General features: G+C 48.2%; 1 protein-coding gene across 1 annotated transcript in view; it reads right to left on the minus strand.

The window, feature by feature from the left end:
* Nucleotides 1-438: 438 nt before the first annotated feature.
* Nucleotides 439-20,746, minus strand: part of FAM53A (family with sequence similarity 53 member A) — a 52,992-nt gene continuing 32,684 nt past the window's right edge. The window contains exon 5 of the mRNA XM_064151542.1: nucleotides 439-940. Within this exon, the coding sequence (XP_064007612.1) occupies nucleotides 617-940 (324 nt within the window). The 3' untranslated portion in view covers nucleotides 439-616. The remainder of the gene's footprint in view (nucleotides 941-20,746) is intronic.

Below are 20,746 nucleotides of genomic sequence, written 5' to 3' on the forward strand. Positions count from 1 at the left end.
GAAGGTTTGAACCAGACCCTCTGCAAAGGTGGCAGTTAAGGATTTTGGAGCAGTTGCCAGCTAGGGATTGCTGAGTTCTAATCTGAAGGTTTAATTCCCAATTTCATGATGCAATTTCACTTTTCACGTGAAGCTCTTCAAACAAAAGCAACAAATACCTGCAGCAGAATCACCGGAGACAGATTTTTGTTTCACAGAATGCCCTTCTGAAAATTCATTTCAAAATAGAGATGCCTTTTTCCCAACCCCCTCTTTGTCTCTTTTTTACCCCCTCTCCAGAACTGTAAAAGGCTTAAAAATGCAAAACATCCCTTAAGAAACTTTGAATCGAAACTTAATTCCTTAAATGTTCAAAGTAACATTTAACCTCCTAACTTTTGTTGTCATCCACGTATTGATCAGCAACAGACTTCAAACAGGTAACAAAACGGTTCAACGTTTGGTTGTTGGGTTTTGTTTTTATTGTTTCGTTTCCCCACCCCACCCAAAACATTTCTAAAGACAGGCCCAAACCGGGGCGAGATTCAGGGACATGGATTATGCACGGCAAAGGTAATCCTCTAGCAAGTTGAATTTAGAATGACTCTGATTCTAGCACACAACTCTTTTTGGAGTCTCAGTTGTTTTCGATCTGCTCTAGGTCCAAGTCCCCACAGTCCAGAGGGAAGATGCCCTCCTCAGTGCTCTCACAATCACTCGTGTCCTCGTCGCTTTCACAGACCGCAGCTGCCTGCTTGTACTCCCTTGCCTGGAAGCTGCCTCGGCGTGACCCGCGGTGCCTGACTTCATCCAGCTGCTCTCTCACGGGGCTGGAACCTGGCGTGATGATGTTCATGAGATCGTTTGAGTCACAGGGGGATGACACAATGGTCTTCATCTGTGTGTCATCGTCATCATCTTCGTAGTCAAGGGAGCAAAGACTTTTGGAATTTTTTAAAGTCTGCAATTACAGAAAAGAGAAACAAAAGGAAATATTAACGGTGAGGCTACAGCAGTAAAGGCAGAGTGGGGTGGGTGGAAGGGAATTTTAGAATCATCCAGCTCCAGAGTGGGGTTGGGGGGGAAGGGACTTTCAGGATCATCCAGCTCCAGAGTGGGTTGGGGGGGAAGGGACTTTCAGGATCATCCAGCTCCAGAGTGGGGTTGGGGGGGAAGGGACTTTCAGGATCATCCAGCTCCAGAGTGGGTTGGGGGGAAGGGACTTTCAGGGTCATCCAGTTCCAGAGTGGGTTGGGGGGGAAGGGACTTTCAGGATCATCCAGCTCCAGAGTGGGTTGGGGGAAAAGGGACTTTCAGGATCATCCAGCTCCAGAGTGGGTTGGGGGGGAAGGGACTTTCAGGATCATCCAGCTCCAGAGTGGGTTGGGGGAAAAGGGACTTTCAGGATCATCCAGCTCCAGAGTGGGTGGGGGGGAAGGGACTTTCAGGGTCATCCAGCTCCAGAGTGGGTGGGGGGGAAGGTACTTTCAGGATCATTCAGCTCCAGAGTGGACTGGGGGGGAAGGGACTTTCAGGATCATCCAGCTCCAGAGCGGGTTGGGAGGGAAGGGACTTTCAGGGTCATCCAGCTCCAGAGCTGGTTGGAGGGGAAGGGATTTTTAGGATCATCCAGCTCCAACCCCCTGCCATGGGCAGGGACACCTCCCACTAAGCCAGGGCCTCATCCAACTTGGCCTTGCAGACCTCCAGGTAGGGGACAGGTGCTACCTGTGTGCCTCAGCTAAAGGGAGGAAGTGCCCAAGTGCCTCACATAGCTAAAAGAGACTTGAGGAGACTCCAGAAACAACATTTAGGAAAGGAAATGGATCTCTGCAAGCAGCAGAATGAAGATCTGAACAACTGAAGCACTTCTCGACTGCGCTACACTCAAGTCAGACAGGGAAAGGAGGTGGAACCAGACAGGGCTCCTCTCGGAGGTGGTAAGTGGCAGCAGAACAAAGCTGTGCTTGCTTTCAGTGTCCCAGTGAAGTGACTCCTGCCTCTCACACACAGCAATCACTTTAGAACAAGCAGATCCACAGGGAACAAACCAAACTTTCACACCCATCTTCAGCTTCCTCCCCAATTTGTCATTTATTAAGTATTTTGTGTTTGTTGATAGATTCAGATGGAGCAGGAACATTGCAAAATTCCCAGAACACCACATTCCAAACGCTTACTCCTCCAGAGCAACTGGATCATCCTTCCACCTCATCAGTGCATGTCAGCAGCCACAGGAGCAGCTTTCCAAGATCTTTGGGTGTTTGCTTAACCAAAACTCCACACATTCAGAGGAAATCTGAAGGAAAAGCCTTGCCTGTAGACAACTGGATAATGGGAGAGTGAGGAAACCTCACTGAGGTGACCTGCCTGCTCCTTGGGGTCAATGTTTGACATGGAACACCTTGCAGACAAGCCCACAGCCACTCTGCAAGGTGATGAATTTCTTTGGCCACCTCTACAGCTAACCTAGATGGAAAAGTTTACTGTAGAGAGGGCCTGGGTGAAGGTAAAGAGCACCACAGTTGAAGTTTAAGAGTCCAACCACAGCACAACCAGGATGAGGAGGGAATAGCGGTACTGGCACAGGATGGTGGCTCAGCATGGCTAGTGTCTCTCCATAGGTGAGAGTGCAGCAGCACCCCCCAAACTAGGACTCTTCGATGTGGCACTTCCCTCTGCTCAGAGGGTGCTGTACTGCACAGCTCTGCTCCTGCTCTAGTAACTTCTGTTAGAAGAAACTTCCTCACAAAAGCTCCCAAGGACTGGCACAGGCTGCCCAGGGAGGTGGCTGAATCTGCATGCCTGGAGGTGTTTCCCTATGTGGTGCTGAGGACCACGGTTTAGCACCAGCCTTGGTTAAGTTAGAGAATGGTTGAACTGGATGATCCTAATAGCCTTTTCCAATCAAAACCATTCCATGACTCTACATTAGATAAGCCACAGCTTTTCAGGCCAGAATGACCTCTGAGGGACAATCCAGTTTGGACAGACACAAACAAGACCTCATTCAGGAGCTGCAACTCCAAGACCTGCACCCAAAGATCAAAGCAATCAAATAGGTCAATAGGAAGCGACCAAAGCCTTTGCTTCCTATGCTGAGAACCTACATCCAGTTCTGTGTAACTAGCATCCAAAATGCTGACAGTGTTGTGCAATCACAGAGCTTTTCACTTCCAAATTTCACTCCCCTACAAAACCAGTTCTGCTATAAAACACATTCCTGTTTCCCAAACATTTCTCTGTTGCTCACAGCTTACTCAAGTGCAAGCAGCTGAGCTCCATTTTCTGACTGAGGGGTGACAATTTCTCTCATTTCACTAAAAGCAAACCAGTAGAGTTTTGAAGTACAAAGTGCAAGAGAAGATTTGAATCCAAATTTATCTCATGGCTCTGGAAGTGAACACATTTCCTGTTGTGTATCCCCAAACAGGGGACCATATTTTCAGCTCTTGAAATCTCATGTTCACAGAGTAATTTTGGTTGAAAAGGCCCTTTGAGATCATCCAGTCCAGCTACTCTCTTAACTCTCCCAAGGCTGGTGCTAAACCATGGCCCTCAACACCATGTCTCTGTCTCTTTGAAATACCTCCAGGGATGGGGATTCAGCCACCTCCCTGGGCACCCTGTAACAGGCTTTGAGAACCCTTCCAGGGAAGAAATTTCTTCTGATGCCCAACCTAAACAGGCCTTGCTGCAACTTGAGGCCATTTCATAGATCCACAGAATGATTTGTGTGGGAAGGGACCTTCAAGATGATCCAGTTCCAATCCCCCTTTCATGGGGACAGGGACACCTCCCACTAACCCAGGTTGCTCAAGGTGTCATCCAATGTGGCCTTGAACACCTCCAAGGAGGGAGCATCCACAGCCTGCCTGAGCAACCTGCTCCAGTGTCTCACCATCCTCACTGTCAAGAATTTCTTCCTCATCTCCAGTCACCACCCCTCCTCTTCCAGCTCATTCCATCCCCCCTTGTCCTATCACTACAAGCCCTCATCCTGTCACTTGTTACTGGGGAGAAGAGACCAAGCCCTACCTGGCTCTGGGAAGCAAAGGGATCAAACCAAGGCAAGCTTTGGAAGTCCTGTTGTCAGTCTTTCAAGGAAGGAATTCCCAAGTTCCTCTTCAACACCACCTTTGACTGGATGCACTGCTGGGAGCCAGCCCGGGCAGCCAGCTGTCCTGCTGGCAGGTTGGGTGCAGAGCTGGAGAGCTGCCTGCTAGCTGTGCTGAAACCACTTGAATGGGGACTTTTAACCGGTTTCAACACAGCAAAAAAAGCATTCAACTGGTTCTTTGTTCCCCCCACACACACTTGTCACAGCCGCACCAGGCTAAAAATAGGTGGATTTATTATCTCGGAGCACAATCCCACTCCTTTCAGCAAGCAGAAAGGTAGAAATTGCAAAGCATTCAGGCCGCTGAGCTGGGCCTGGGTACAGTACCACACCTTCCAGGCACAATTGTGCCCAGTGGGGAGCCTACAAGTACTTGCTCAATGGTCCTGGTTTCATAAAGGATGCTGGACTAAGAAGACAAAGGAGTCCACAGTTGGCAATGGATAGGACTCAATCAGCTAAAAGTATTCTTTTGTGTGATGGGGGAAAAAAAAAGAAACTGAGTTTTAAATGAAGTGAGGCAATAAAATGTCTGAATATTAAGGGGGGGGGGAGGGGGGAACCACCCACAAAACAACAAAAACCCACCCAACTTTGTGCTGAAAACAATGGTGGGGAAGGAAATCAAAGAACTCTCTCTAGACCCTTGCCATAGAAAGCAAACAAGAAAAAGGCCCAGAGCAGCCTGAAAGGAAGCTAATGTCTGTACTCTGGGCTAACCCCCCCAGTGCAGGAGCTCCCAACACATCACTCTCTAGATATCAAAAGCAATAAAAAAGTTGGGTTTGGTTTGCTGACACAACTCCAGCATCTGCTGCAGTAGGCAAGGACAAAGTGAGCTGCTGCTCTGCATGCAAACCCAGGGCACAACGGCGGCAGCAGCAGCTCTCAGGCTGCTTCCCTGTGCCCCCATCACAGCCCCTCAGCACCCCCTCCCCCCCCCATTCCTGACTGAGGCTGGCAGATACAGCTGCTCTGAAGAGGTGCAGCTGCAGCAGCTGGCACAAAGCAAGGAGCAGAGGAAGCCTGAAACCACCAGAAGCCCAAAGCCCACCCAACTGCCTCTTGACACTATGAGAGGCTGGGCTGTTCCCTCAAGGCACAGGCTTTGGAAGAGAAGGAATCCTGGTTAGAGCAGTTACCTGACTGAATTTCTGCGCTTTTGGTTTAGAAAAGCCTTCTGTGATCATCCAGTCCAAACATCAGCCCAACACCACCATGGCCATTAAACCATGGCCCAAAGTGCCACGGCCACAGGTTTCTTGAACACCTCCAGGGATGGTTACTCCACCACCTCCCTGGGCAGCCTATTCCAATCCCTGAGACCGATCTTGCAGTGCAGAAATCTTTCTTAATCTTCAGTCTAAACCTCCCTAGTGCAACTTGAGGCCATTTCCGCTCATTCTATCACCCAATACTAGGGAGAAGAGATCAATCCCTACCTGGCTCCAGTCTTCTTTCAGGGAGCTGTAGAGAGCAATGAGGTCTTCCTTCAGCCTCCTCTTCTCCAGGCTAAACACCCCCAGTTCCCTCAGCTGCTCCTCACCAGCCCTGCTCTCCAGACCCTTTTGCAGCTCTGTTGCCCTTCTCTGTTCACTTTCCATAGCTCTGCAGAGCCCCTGAAGTTTGACATCCATATTTATACTGCCAAATGCAAGGCTGATTTCATCAGCTACACCTAGCAGCAGACAAAAAAGGCGGCACTGGATGGGAAAGAGAAAGAGCAAAGAACAGAGGTTCTATGCCATGTAATTAGACACTTCACTCTAATCCCCATTTCTCACCTCAGAGAGAAGATGACTGCTGCAGCTTGTTGTTGAAGGTAAATCCAGCTGCAAAGCCACAGACCCAGTTAAAGAATCAACCCAAGCTGGCACAAAGCAATGTGGTTATAACTTGAAATGAAAAGTTGTTCAGTACTTTGTCTCTGCTGGATCTTCAAAGGTTGCTTTAATTTTTTTTACCTGTAGGTGCCCAGGAAGAGAAGCAAACAGACAGCAGCTTGTTCCACATCACTTGCTGAACAGCACTGTGAAGGAACAGGCTTTCATCTGCCACTAACCAGACTGTTCTAGATTTAAGCCTGCAGTTTTCTGCTGCAGTCTACCACAAAAGTTGATCTATTTATTGGCCTAGATTTCAGTGCATGTACTCTAAAAATTGTGCCACAGTAGCCTTCTGAATTTTGTTGATGAACTTTTAGACTAGAAATTATGGAGAAATTCTTTCCAGTGAGGGTGGTGAGACACTGGAACAGGTTGCCCAGGGAAGTTGTGGATGCTTCCTCCCTGGAGGTGTTCAAGGCCAAGCTGGGTGAGGCCTAGAGCAAACTGTTCTAGTGGAGGGTGTCCCAGCCCATGGCAGGGGCTTGGAATTGCATGATCTTGAAAGTCTTTTCCAACCCAAACCATCCTAGGATTCTGGGAATCACAGAATGGTCTGGGTTGGAAGGAACCTCCAAAGGTCACCTAGTCCAACCCTCAACTTCTGACTCCATTTGGCTTTTTACTTAGGGCTATTAGTTGACTAAAGTCTTCTGGCTAAAGAAGACCTTTTCACCTCTCACCTACAGAGGTGAAAAGCCGAATGAGTCGGATCACACTTTGTGCAGTGGCACAAAGCTGTTCAGAACAAGACCGCTGACAGAAAGCACTGGAAGAAGGTCTACCAATGAGAAAGACAGACTGGAGTGGCCTGGGCAGCCCAATTGCTTCCCTGTGCACCAGCACTGGTGGGCAGACTCTGGGAACTCATCCATTGCAGTCTGCAGAGTGGCACAGCAGACTGCTCATTTAGCCAGGACATTTTGTAAGATCCAAACCAACTAACAGCCCCTCCAACCCCTACCAAATTCCAAGACACAGGCAGATCCCAAACACTGCAGGGATGACAACCACCAAGGATTCAACTCCACCTCACCTGCTCACCCCAAATTCAGACATAAAAATTATCATGGAATGGTTTTGGCTGGAAGAGACCATCTAGTCCAACCTACCCTGCCATGGATCCTCAACCAGATCAGGCTGCTCAGAGCTCTGTCAAGCCTCACCTTGAATATCTCCAGGCATGGGGCCTCAATAACCTCCCTGGGTACTCACGATGGGCACTCTGCATACAAAATTCAACTTCCCACTTGCTCTAAGGAGCCTCTCCACACCTCTTCCTCCTAAGGGTTCACAAAGATCAGCTGAATCCCCCAGGAAAAATCCCCACATCCCTCTCAGAGCCATCAGCTCACTCCTCATGGGCTCAATTAAGTTGTGACATTAAGTGACATCAGAAGCTAAGTAATTGAAGCAGATGAAAGGCAAGTTTGTCAGTCTAAAGGGGTTCCTCTAAACTGGATTTAAGCAGACAAGACCCTACTGAGAGCTCTTACTCATCACCTTCTAAATTTTGGTTGGATAGGGGCAGTGTAGGGCAGGGAACTCAGGTGCTGGGGGTTAGGAGTTGCTACAAGTCCAGCTCCATTCACCACAGAGGTTCACTTTGCTGTTAAGGATAAATTGGAAGCTAAGCTGGTCATGAATCCTAGTGCTGACTGCAGTACAACAGCAGCACTGCCATGAAGGTGAACACAGAGAGCAGTTTTCCCCTTAGGAAACCCAGGCTGACATTAAACTGCATCTTTAAAAGTTTACTGTGTGGAATTTTAATTAAGATGTTGGCACCTCACACTCTCCAATTCAGTGGATTTGTGAACTGCAACCTTTTACCTTTCCTCCAAGTATAAATCATTCAGGATTTTATTATAAGAAAGTGGAATTAGACTCTGCAAACCCCAGGCCCATTTCACCTGCATGTAATTAAGGAGAGTAAGTTTCAACTGTTCTTAGAGCCAGCCCAGCAAGTTTCAATTCCTACAGATGCTGGGAATTACTCCATTAACTGACCCACAGGAGGGTCAGAACACCAGGCTGGAAGAGACTCCTCCCTGGAAGAGTTCAGCATTGGATGAGGCCTTGAGCAACCAGGCCTAGTGGAAGGTGTCTCTCCCTGTGACAGGGGGTTGGAACAAGATCATTTTGAAGGTCCATTCCAACCCAAACCATTCCATAATTCTATGACAATCAAACCAGCAGAGAAAAAGTTGTAGCTGTGCTTCCCCAAAACTCCTACAGCCACATTCTGAAGTTCACTTCACGCTGAACTCTGGTTTTAAGTACCAGAGTTCACTGATTATGCACCAGAGTAACACAGGGTTGGATTACACCCCTCTGGCTTTGAAACATACCCACATTGGCTTTGTTTCCTGCCATTTATACCATCTGTTTTTATAGAGGACTTTGATTCCTCAGCAATTTGCCAAGGTCTTGTTCCTTCATGACTTTGCCATGAGCTGCTATGACTTCCATCACTGGGGTACAGGGAGTACAGAGTACAGCCATGAAGCAACTTCTCTTCAAATGCTAGCACGTTCCTTGCTGTTCCTCCTCAGGTCTAACAGAGATGAAGCAATGGGTCAAATTTAGAAGAAATTAGGAAAGCAAACTCCAAATGCTGATTCCAAGGCTGCCCTCATTAGGTACTGACAGCCATCAGCCTCACCTCTGTTATTGGGTTATGCTGGCACTCCATCATAACCAGCATTTTAGGGGATCCTGTAATTGGGCCATAAAGTCCATTTCTGCCAGAGAAGGGGGGTGGGAGAAAGAGGCAAACACAGTCTCAGTTCAGAACAGCTCTCCCTCCTTCAGACCAATTTTCCACTACAGCAACGCTTGTCCAAAGCAAAGCCTGAAGATCCTGTTACACCTACAAATGCAACAGACATACACTGTACAAGGGCTGCTGCAAATCATCTGCTCAGCTCAATGCAAACCCCATAATCTAGCAGTGAATAAGCAGTCAAACTGGAGGTGGACTCTCACCATTAATCACTTCCAGAGAAGAAGTGAACACAACACATTTGTGGAAAGAGAACAGAATTAGCACTGCTCCCCTTCCATCTCTGTTCTCTGTTGCAGATTTCCAGCTCAGCAGCTGATTCTGGAGCATTCTGAACACTAGGCTGAGGAAGTGCTCTTGGCATGAAGCGGCAAACCTGCTACAAGCTCCTATTACTGAGCCAACCTGTGCTAAAATTGTTTGAGAAATACAGTTTCATAGAATCACAGAGTGATTTGGGTTGGAAAAGCCCTTTAAAATCGAGTCCAATTGCTCCTAACTCTAGCAATGCTGGAGCTAAAAACTGCATCCCTCAGCACCACAGCACTGCCTCTTTGACACACCTGCAAGCAGGGGATTCAACCACCTCCCCGGGCAGCCTGTTCCAGTCTTTGAGACCCCTTTCAGGGAAGAAGTTTCTTCAAATGTCCAACCTAAACCTCCCCTGGAGCAATTTGAGGCCATTCCCTTCCATCCTATCACTTGTTAGGAGGAAGAAAAGACCAACCCCACCTCACTGCAGCCTCCTTTCAGGGGGTTGCAGAGAGCCAGAAGGTCTCCTCTCAGCCTCCCCTTCTCCAGAACTGAAGACTTTCAGCTGCTCCTCACCAGACCTTTTCTCTAGACTCTCCATCAGCATCACTGCCCTTCCCTGGACACACTCCAGCCCCTCAATGCCCTTCTTGGCCTGAGTGGCTCAAAAGTGAACCCAGTACTCAAGGGGTGACCTCACCAGTGCCCTTCTGCTGGTCACACTGTTGCTGATGCAGGCCACCCTGGACACATTTACTGGTTCAAACGCCCAAGCAGACAACACTTCAGCACTTGAAGCACACAATACTTTAAAAAACTAATTCAGGAAACCACATTTGTAGCCTTTCTCCTGCAATGGCACAGAAAAGCAGCAGTACAAGCTGGGGCTGTTCAGTCTGGACAAGACTGAGAGGGGACCTTATAGATGTTTATCAATGTCTGAAGGGTAGGGGCAAGAAGGGGCCAGGCCCTCTTCAGTGGTGTCCTGTGACAGGACAAGGGGCAATGGACACAAACAGGAAAACAACCATTTCCACCTCAATATGAGGAGAAATTCTTTGCTGTGAGGGAGCTGGAGCCCTGAAGCAGGCTACCCAGAGAGGTTGCAAAGTCTCTGGAGACTTTCAAAACCCACCTGAATGCATGCCTGTGTGACCTGCTTTGGCAGGGAGGTTGGACTCAATCTGCAGAAATCCCTTCCAACCCCTGGGTTCTATGAAGCCCTTTCCCAAAATTACCCTTTAAGTTACCCCAATTAATTTGGAAATCTAATTTATTACTGGCCAGGAGATCTGGAAAAAAACATTCCCCCATCAGAGGCTGAGCATGACTCAACACATCTGCTGCCACCTTCTCTTGTAACTCAGAGCAAGGGCAAAACCTAACACCTGCCAGCTGCCAAACCCCAGATGGTAAAACCTGAGAAGAGTGCTCTCACCTCTTTAAACCCCCTGCTGCAGCTCAGGCACATGAAGTACCCTGTGTGTAACACTGAGCCTGAGCTCAGCTCAATGCTGGGTTCTATTCCAAGCAACCACCATCAATAATTTTAGCATAATCCAATTTTATGACAGGCTAAGTAATAATTAAAAGACAAAATATCCACAGCTGGCTGAAAGCTGGCCTGTCAGCTAAGAGATGGCCCCTTCTCACAATGTCAGCTGCAGGCCTGGTCCTCATTAGCTCTTTCAACAGCAAGCACTGACTGGGACATGCAGGAACTTGCCAGAAAGCAAAAGCAAATCCGCAGTAGATACTCAGCTGCCTCCTTCTCTTCCAAGTACACTGCTGACAGCAAAGTGCTCCAAACATACACAGCTAAGTTCAGGTAGGACAAAGCGATACAGTGCTGAACAGCTCTGAGCAGCTCCAGCTGTCTGCAGGGCATCTGTTACAGGGTCTCTGCCAACAGTATTGGTTCTATCTATTCCCTGACAGGAGCTTGGAGCCAGGTGCGGGCTGCTCTGTTCTCCCAAGGAAGGAGTGATAGAACAAGAAATGGCATCAAGTTGCAGCAGGCAGGGCTCAGGCTGGACACGGGGAATAATTTCTGCCCCTTGTGGGTTGTCAAGGCCTGTGTCAGACTGCCCAGGGCAGTAGAGTCCCCACCCCTGGAGGGGTTTCCAAGCCACACAGATGCAGTGCTGAGGAACATGGTTTAGTGGTGACCTGGCACCACTGGGGTAGTGGTTGGACTTGATGATCTGAAAGGTCCTTTCCAGCCCAAAGAATTCTGTGAGTGCCATGTATAACAGGCAGGGATCGACCTCTGTCCTCAGTAAGACTTCCTTCCCTGTCCTCCCTTGCTGTGGGAGCCCAGGGAAAAGTCTAGCACTGCAGCTCAGTCCATCACACTCCCTTCTGGGCCTGATTTCACATGGTGACCCACGCTGCTGATGCACAGAAAGCCAAACACCAGATGTTCTCTGTGCTTGCAGACTCATTCACCAGGCCAAAACACTTCCAGTCACCCATTCAAAATGAAGCACCCCCAGCCTGCTCTGTCCTGCCACAGGACAAAGTGCTGGCTTGTCTTCAGCTCACTTTTGATGCTTGCCTATCATCTCCCAGCCCAGCCTACTCCTATCTCCTTTCCTTCTTCCCAAGCCTGCTGGAATTTGAACTTTAAATGGATGCCCTCCATGGCAACAATAGATAAAAAAGGAGCCTTTGATTGTTCATGCATCAAGGCAAAGAAAGGAGGAGATTCATCCTGGCTGTGACCTAGCAGGAACTCATCAAGCACGGCTCCCCTTCCATTCCAGTGGGATGCCTTTCCCTGTAGCTACTCATTCAAGCTCCCTGCATCTCTGTTTCCATTCAGAGAGGATGAATTCCTCAGGTTTCCCCTGTTAAGGAATTAAACGTTGATCCTATGAATGAAGGGCAACACCAAGCTTGGAGAGCTGCCAAAAGGTTCTGTAGCACTCAGCAGTTTGCAGTTAATTCAATACTTATTGATATCCAGCAGGATTTATGGCTGCATTATTTATAAGGGGGGGGGGGTAAGTCAGAGCCATATTTAGACCTTGGTAATAAACTATTTTTAGCACCATCTGTTTTTCTGGCTTAGACAAGAGCACACTTCTACCCAGTTCCTTCTCCCATGCCCATTTAAAAGAACCCACAAAGCCTGCAAAGTCCAAGTAAGGATCACACCGAGTTATTTCTTGCCCAGCAGTCCTCCTAATCAAGATTTGGAAACCAAAGCTGCTGAGCAAAGCTAGCCGCGGGGCGGTGCAGCAGCATGTGGTGTCTCCAGTGAAAGCCTGTGAATGCAAGGGGCAGTGTGCTGCACGCAAGGAAGGTTGTATCTGGAAAGAAACAACTGATCCTTAACTGCATGAAGCCACCTGAGAAGTGTTCACACACTCCTGGCAGTGCTTTTCTGCTAGCTGCCAAGTCTCACCCTCATTAAACTCGCAGACCTTTTGTCACAAGCCAGGCTGCTGTTGGAGGGGAGACACAGATCATAAGCAGCTGCTGCAGGCATCTTGGAAGAGATGTTGCAAGCTGCAGCTTCCACCCAGCCAAAAGGTCCCCCCAAAACCTCAAATTTAAGCTTATATTTATATGGTGATTTTAGCATGGGACACGACACAGGTGGCCTCTGCAGCATGCCAGGAGGGACAGAGCGAAGGGGCTGCTGGTTCCCTGATCTCCAGGGGAAGCAAGGCTTTGGGTGGTCCTCACAGCCTGATTCAGTTCTCAAACACTGGATAGCAGCAGTGTCTCCACCTGTCCTCCTGACTCACACAAGTTTCCGTTTTACATGAAATAGCAGCACAAATATTTGAAAGCTTTCCTGTTGCGTCAGATGAAGAAACTGTACTTGGGAGGAAGGCAGAAACCTCATCTGAAGTGTGAGCTCCTGGAGTCCTTACTCCTTGCCAAGGGCAGCAGCAGGGAGGGTCTCAAGCTGCTCTACTGCTTGACCATTCCTGGTGAGTGGAAGACACGTAGCAAAACCCAGGCAAAAATCCCAGCAGGCAGCTCCTAGGTCAAAACTCAATCCTATAAATGCACAACAGACAAACATGCAGCACTGATGGAACTGGCAGAGTGGGGCCAGGGGAGGTTGGAGCAGCTCTGCTGTGAGGACAGGCTGGGAGAGTTGAGGCTGCTCAGCCTAGAGAAGGCCCCAGGAGACCTTAGAGCAGCCTTCCAGTACCAGAGGAGATGGGGAGGGACTTTGTACAAAGGCACAGAATGACAGAATATGGGGTGATGGCTTCAAATGGGAAGAAGCTGGACTGGGATCAGACATGAGGAGGAAATTATTCCCCATGATGGTAGTGAGGCACTAGAATAGGTTGCCCACAGAAGCTGTGGAGGTTTCAAACCTGGGAGTGCCCAAAGGCAGGTTGGATGGGACCCTGAGCAAGCTGAGCTGGTAGGAAGTGTCCTTGCCCATGGCAGGGGCTTGCAACTAGACAGCCTTTAAGGTCCTTTCCAACCCAAACCATGCTGTGATTCCAACGCATTTCAACAGGGGACTCTGAAAGGTGCAAGTGATCAACAGACCATTCATTTGGCACTGACACTGTGGCACTATCTTTGAGTGAGAAGGAAATGAAACCTGACAGTGCTGTCCCACCAGCAGCCCTTGGGATGCTTCCTTCCACTCTACCATGTTTTCCAGTGGAGGAAACAGTGCACAGCAGTTCTAACAGTCAGGTAGATGGAAGGGCTGCCTGGCAGCCTGCTGCAGACTCAGGCCATCCCCAAGATCAGAGCCAGGGCACCAAACCTCCTCCCGGTGAGAAGCATCTCCGCACACCCTAGCAGCAAATGCTGTGTCCTATCTGCCAGACAAAGCTCAGTGGCTGCCACCAACTGCTGTGCTGAGTGGCCTGTACCTCTCAAGGAAAAAAAGCTCCCATCTGGGCAGCCTGGCCCAGATGAAGACTTCAATAAAAGGAGAAAAATCCAACTCTGCAGCACTTTCAGTGGCCATAGAACACAGATGGACAACAGCCAACATCCACAGGAACTGTCACAGTGAATTTAAGAGCTACTGCCAAGCACGTTTAAGAGTAAAAACTGAGCTTGCAGCTTGTAGTGCAGCTCCCTAAGGCTGTTGCATAACCTGCAAATACATTACAACAGGAGAACAAAGTCACACTGATTAAACTGGAGTGTCAGCAGAGAAGCTGGAAATCAGAGATTCACAGAATTGTTGGAGTTACAAGGGACCTTCAAGATCATCCAGTTCCAACCCCCTGCCATGGGCAGGGACATCTCCCACTAGCCCAGCTTGCTCAAGGCCTCATCCAGCCTGGCTTTGCACACCTCCAAGCAGGGGGCATCCACAGCCTCCCCTTTCAGTGTCTCACCACCCTCACTATAAAGCATTTCATCCTAATCTCCAGTCTTTGAAGTGCAGCTTGTTGCAAGCACTGCACCAAAGCATCCAACCCTGGGGTGGGTGAGGATGCTCCCTTGTTTGCACTCAGCATCTGTCTCATACTACTGCACTTCTACACAGAGCTGAGAGTGAAACTCACCTTACTCCTACATTTCACACCTCATCAGCTAGCATCCAGGCATTGTTAGTACGACTATACATGTAGACAGACAGGGCTACAGGGACACAGGTGCTGAAAAGTCTCAGAAAGCAACTGGAGGTGGTGATGGCAAAGAGAGCCAGGAGAAGGCTTGTTAGGATCTGCCCAGCCACTCTTCCCTCACACACCACATCGCCACAGAAAGAAAACAGTTATTTGTCCTCCCAAATCAGTGCTCACAAAGAAAGGACTTTGTGATTAACTCCTAAGTCCATACCCACTGGAGACCTGGCTGGAAGCCAGCGAAGGAACTGTGGCAAAACAAAACAGGGGAGTCTGCACAAGCTCCATTTAGATCCTAACCCACAGTGACCTCTCTCTTCCATTTCATGACCAGTAGGGCTCTACGGAACTGTGGTCCACAACTTCACCATCGAAGTGAGGACAACCTGGGCTGGTGAAGGCATCCCTGCCTGTGGCAGAGGGGTTGCAACTAGGTGATCTTGAAGGCCCTTTCCAAACCCAAGCCATTCTATGAATCTATGGAACTCTTTCTTGGCCAGTATTGTTACACAGCGAGGCCACGTTCAAACGACCTACATCTGGTTCCAGCTGTAACAAATATACTGGCAAACCCCAGGAACCATTAGGAGATTTGCAATTTATCCTGATTAAGCAGCTAATAATCTGTGAGTGAAGTCTGAGTTAATCTTTAACCCCTGAGTTTAAAAATAATGCTCCCAAAGCACCAAGGGGGAGCTTGGGAGGGACTTTTCACAAAGGCTTGCTGTGACAGGGAAGGGGCCAGTGGATTTAAGCTGGAAGAGGGGAAGTTTAGACAGGAGATTAAGAAAAAAATTGAGTGAGGTTGGTGAGACACTGGAACAGGTTGCCCAGGGAGGTTGTGGATGCCCCCACTTTGGAGATGTTCCAGGCCAGGTTGGCTAGTGGAAGGTATCCATGCCTATGGCAGAGGGTTGGAATTAGATGATCTTGAAGGTCCTTTCCAATCCAAACCATTCTATGAACAGCAATGGTATTTTTTCAGCATGGAGTGCAGATCTTGTCCAGCTGCTCTCTCCAAGCCATGTGAAGGCAGGTAAACTCTTCAGCAAATACCCAAATGGCACTGGCATCTCCAAGACCACTGAATGACCTAAGGTAATTTTCTTCATTACTGCAAGCTCAGGAGTCTGATTAAAAAAGCTGTTGGGGGGCTGAAGGGTGTCACACCAATACTGCAACTTCAAATAACACACAGGAATGGAGAAGCTCCTCACAGCCTTGCAGTTTGACTGTTAAAAGGCAAAGTACTGCTTTAGTCACTACAGGTTTACCATTAGCTGGACTGATCCTCTGACCTAGAAAAATTCAGCTTGATACACAAAGACTTAGCTATGACTTCAGCTGCAGCACAGGAGGTTCCAGCTCAGCACAAGGGGGAACTTCTTGCCTAGAAGGGTCCCAGAGCCTGGCACAGGCTGCCCAGAGAGACTGTGGAGTCTCCTTCTCTGGAGCCTTTCCAGGCATGTCTGGATGTGTTCCTGTGTGCCCCGAGCTAGCTTGGAAGGTCCTGCTCTGGGAAGGGGTTTGGACTTGATGATCTCCTTGGGTCTACTGCACCTCAGAGCAAAGAACTCCTGTTCAGGAGTTGCATTTTGCTCTCCACTTTATTATTACATAACAGTTTGGGTTGAAAGGAACCTTAATGGCCATCTAGTTGCAAGCCCCTGCCTTGGGCAGGGACATCTCCTATCAGGTTGGCCTGCTCAAATCCTCATCCAACCTGCCTTTGGACACTGTCAGGTTTGGAGCATCTACAGCTTCTGTGGGCAACGTCTTCCAGTGGCTCACCACCCTCACACAGAATAATTTCTTCCTCATGTCTGATCTCAGTCCAGCTTCTTCCAGTTTGAAACCATCACCCCTCATCTTGTCACTCCATTCCTTTGTCACAAGTCCCTCCCCACCTGTCCCATAGGCCCCCCCTTCAGGCACCAGAAGGCTGCTCTAAGGTCTCCTGGGGCATTCTCTTCTCCAGACTGAAGAACTCCAAGTCTCTCAGCCTGTCTTCATAGCAGAGGGGTTCCATCATCTGGACCAGCTCTAACAGCTCCAGTACAACAGACCTTACCTGCAAGGTACCACCTTATTTGCTGGTTAATGCAACTATTTACTTGAGCTATTTAACTTCATCTTGAAACCAGACAGGTGAGGTCTGATCAAAGAGTGTTCCTGACAGTCACAGACAACCTAGCAGCAGATGTGTTCACGTGGCAGAGAAACATCATTGTCTATGGTGTGATCCCCAGTCCTTGGAACAGTGCAGAGGAGCTATAACCATGACAACAGGTAGAGAAAAGCTGCAACAGCCTCCTGGTACACAAACAACACACCAGTCCCAGCTTCAACCCGAGTTGCCAAAATGCATCCCCAGTCTGATGCTTTTAGTCTCAGACCTCTGAAAAACAAACTTGAAGCAAGCTCTTCTTGCTAAGCAGACAAGGAAAGGAATCAGATTCAAGAACTGAGGAAACCAAAGACTGCAGGACCTAAAGAAAAGCATCACCAAGTCTCTGCACGCATGACAAGCAGACAACTCCAAACACCTAGAAAGGAAGACACTAGCGACAGCTGAGAACTTCAGTCTCCTTTGCTGCTCTTCATTTTCTTTACAGAACAGAATCATGGAATAGTTGATTGGAAAGGACCCTTCAGATCAAGTCCAGCTGGCTCAGGTCCAGCTTGTCATGCACCACCACTCTCATCTACAGGGCTGCTCTCAATCTCATCATCCCCCAGCCTGGACAGATATGGATTGTCCTGACTTAGGTGCAGGACCTTGCACTTTGCCTTACTGAACCTCATGAGATTCTCCTCAGCTCACCCCTTCAGCCTGACCACATCCCTCCACATGGCACCCATCCTACAGTCACTTTTAAATGAATTAGTGATACTCAAACTCTTTACCTTGTTAGGGTTAAGTACTCAAAAGCTTTTCAGTTGGAAAAATAGGTACAAACCAGATGAAGGAATTCTAAATATGCCTTATCTGGGACTGCTCTGTGGAAGCAGGAGCCAATGCAGAGGGAGTCAACAGCAGCATTTGTAGTTTGCTAACAGCTCCACTGAGCTTTGCTCTACAGATCAGAGATTATTACAAATATGACTGCTTGCTAAAAATGCTTTTCAACATCCTGCCATTGCTCTTCATTTCCTTCCCTGTAATCCTCAGTTTTACAGTTTCCAAGCATGAGCTTCAAGGACTGAGTTACCTCTGTAATTTCAAGGTAAAGCTACTAACATGCATCACAGACTTTTATTACCACAGAACTGGACTTGATCCCCACACTGAATGGGTCTAGATGAAATGATCCCAACAGAAGGAATGAGATCAAATCTGTTTTGTAATAAGGGAAGGACTTAACCACAAGTGAAGAAATAAAAAAATACCAAATATGAGAACAGCTAAGGCAGCCCAGCAGCACTGCTTGCAGTATTTCCTGTAAGATATCAAAGGAAAAAAAAGGTCTTATTTTCATTTCTTTTCCCTCAAAATAAACAGAGAAGAAATTCAAAGTGTCCCAAACCTGTCACTCGTTCTGCTCTGCAGACAATGTGCTGGAGCACTGGTTTGAATCTCTTCCTTATTTAGGTCACACTTCCTGCTGCTCCCCCAAGTTCATAGATTCATGGAATGGTTTGGGTTGGAAAGGACCTTCAAGATAATCCAGTTCCAACCCCCTGCCATGGGCAGGGAAACTTTCCACCAGACCAGGTTGCTAAAGGCCTCATGTAATCCAGCATTAAACACCTTCAGGGAGGAGGCATCTGCAACCTCCCTGGGCAACCTATTCCAGTGTAAAGGCAGAAGATCCAACATTTTTCTTAAGTCTCATACCTGAAGAAGAAACATTCCTGAAGCTTAAAGAAGCTATCTGAACCCAAAGGCTGGCTCAACACTGCCACTTGTACAAACAGTGCTGCTCAGGGAAATAATGGAAAGAGACAGGCACTGAGAGCTATTCAGAGACCTCGAGCTTAAACAAAAGAACTGCAGAAGACAGATTCTGTCCTTCCCCTTTCAGATGCCAGCAACCCCCCCTGAAATACCAAAGTCTGCTTTTACTAACCCAGAGCTTTAAGGGACCAGCTCCCAGGTAGTCAAACTGCTGAGAGAGGTAAAGAAAAAAGTAACAAAAAATTTTCTCAAATTTGTTTGGGAATGAGACTTCTGGAAAGTTTTTACACTTTTGCTACTATTATCTGGCTGCTGACTGTGCACATCCTACTTGTGAGACTCAAATCGTGGCACCTCAGAGGTCTACAGATGTTTCGGCATACACCAGAGCCATGCCCAGCAGTTGACAACTCAGTATGGCCACATTAGAGACTCTGAGTCACCACTGTGGAAGTGAAAGCCCCAGCAAGAGATGCTTCCATTAATGTTCACAGAATGGTTTTGTTTGGAGAAGGCCAGCAGTTCCCTAAATCTACCAATTCTGGTGATAAACCATGTTCCTCAACACCACAGCTCTGCCCTTCTGGAACACCTGCAGGCACAGGGATTCAACCACCTCCCTCGGCAGCCTGCTCTACTCTGAGAACATTCTCAGGGAAGAAGTACATTCTAGTGTCCAACCTAACTCTCCCCAGCACAGTTTTCTTCAACAGCTAAATTAGGCCAATCCCTGACCACTCTGGCACCAAAGTCATTTTCCTTCTGGATGTGTCCTCTTGTCCTATCATCTGATACTCCCCACCTTGCTCCACTCCAACTTCCTTTCAGGGAGTTGCAGAGAACAAGGTCTCCCCTCAGCCTCCTCTTCTCCAGGATGAACAATCCCAGATCCCTCAACTGCTCTTCACCATTTTTTTTGTCTTTCCCTGGGCAGGTTCCAGTACCTCAATGCCCTTCTCTTGGAGTAAGGGGCCAAAGCTAAAGCTTGTATTCAAAATGTGGCCTCGCCAGTCTTAAGTACAGAGAGAACAACAACAACATTTCAGTCAAGATGGCTCAGAGGTGATCAGCTTGGATACTGAAAAGATGACCCTTTTGTACCAACAGCAGGAGCATCTAAGAGGGAACTGTAAGTAAGGATGTGAAAAGACCTCACATGGCTTCAAAATACATTTGATACTCCCCAGCCTGGCCCCCAAACACATTGTGACTACACTTGAGCTATCTGACAAGAGTCAGGGTCTCCAGGTCCCTTCCTCAACTTATCAGAACACTTCAGTAACATGCATAAAGCAGCTCCTACAGCAGCCCCAGACCACCTCTGTGTACAGAGAAACTGAGGGTAGCATCTGCAGCTTGTCACAGTGAGAACAGAGTTCCACTAGAACTTTCCATCAGAAGGTACAGAACACTTCTTACTGCCCCAGGGAAGACAGAGCAGGTTTAGTAATACTCAGCACCAGGAGGCACCACTGGTTTCCTGGTTGGTTCTTCTCTACAAAGGAATCTAAACAGGATTTTGACACCAAACCAAAGAACTTTAAAAAAAAATCCCTGAACAGAAACCAGCAAAGCAAGGCAGAGCAGCAGAGATAACTCAGAGCAACACCAAACAGGGCTCACAGAGCAGTCATACCCAAGAAGCATGAAGCTGAAGAGCAGCAAGCTGTGTAAACTACTTAATTCAGCACATGCCCTGGTTTCACACAGTAATCTAAGAAGAATTACTCCTGCTTCCAACATTTACTTCTCCTGTCCTCCCCCCAAAGAGAACTCACAGCAGTAAATAATCATCCACAGCTTCCCTGTAAAACATAAGCACATGCAGGACAAATCCAGTCCTGGGAAAAGAGGCTGACAACACTTTAGAAGGAAAACATTTTGAGAACATGTGGAATGAGTCAGGAGAGAGCAGGCTGGCTTGCCAGCTCCCAGTGAACATAAATGTGTGTAGTGTAAGATGCTGAGCTGCCATTTGATCCAAGTCATAGAACTGTAGAATCACAGAATGGGGTGGCTTGGAAGCAACCTTCAGGATTATCCAGTTCCAACCCCCTGCCATGGGCAGGGACACCTCCCACTAGCCCAGCTTGCTCAAGGCCTCATCCAACCTGGCCTTGAATAGCACCAGGGAGGGGGCATCCAGAACATCCCTAGGCGACCTGTTCCAGCATCTCACCACTCACACCGTAAAGAATTTCTTGTCAATATCCAGTCTAAATCTCCCCTCTTGCAGCTCAATATATGAAGGATCATTCT

Source organism: Pogoniulus pusillus, chromosome 11 (genome assembly GCF_015220805.1).
Source record: "Pogoniulus pusillus isolate bPogPus1 chromosome 11, bPogPus1.pri, whole genome shotgun sequence".
Classification (NCBI taxonomy): domain Eukaryota; kingdom Metazoa; phylum Chordata; class Aves; order Piciformes; family Lybiidae; genus Pogoniulus; species Pogoniulus pusillus.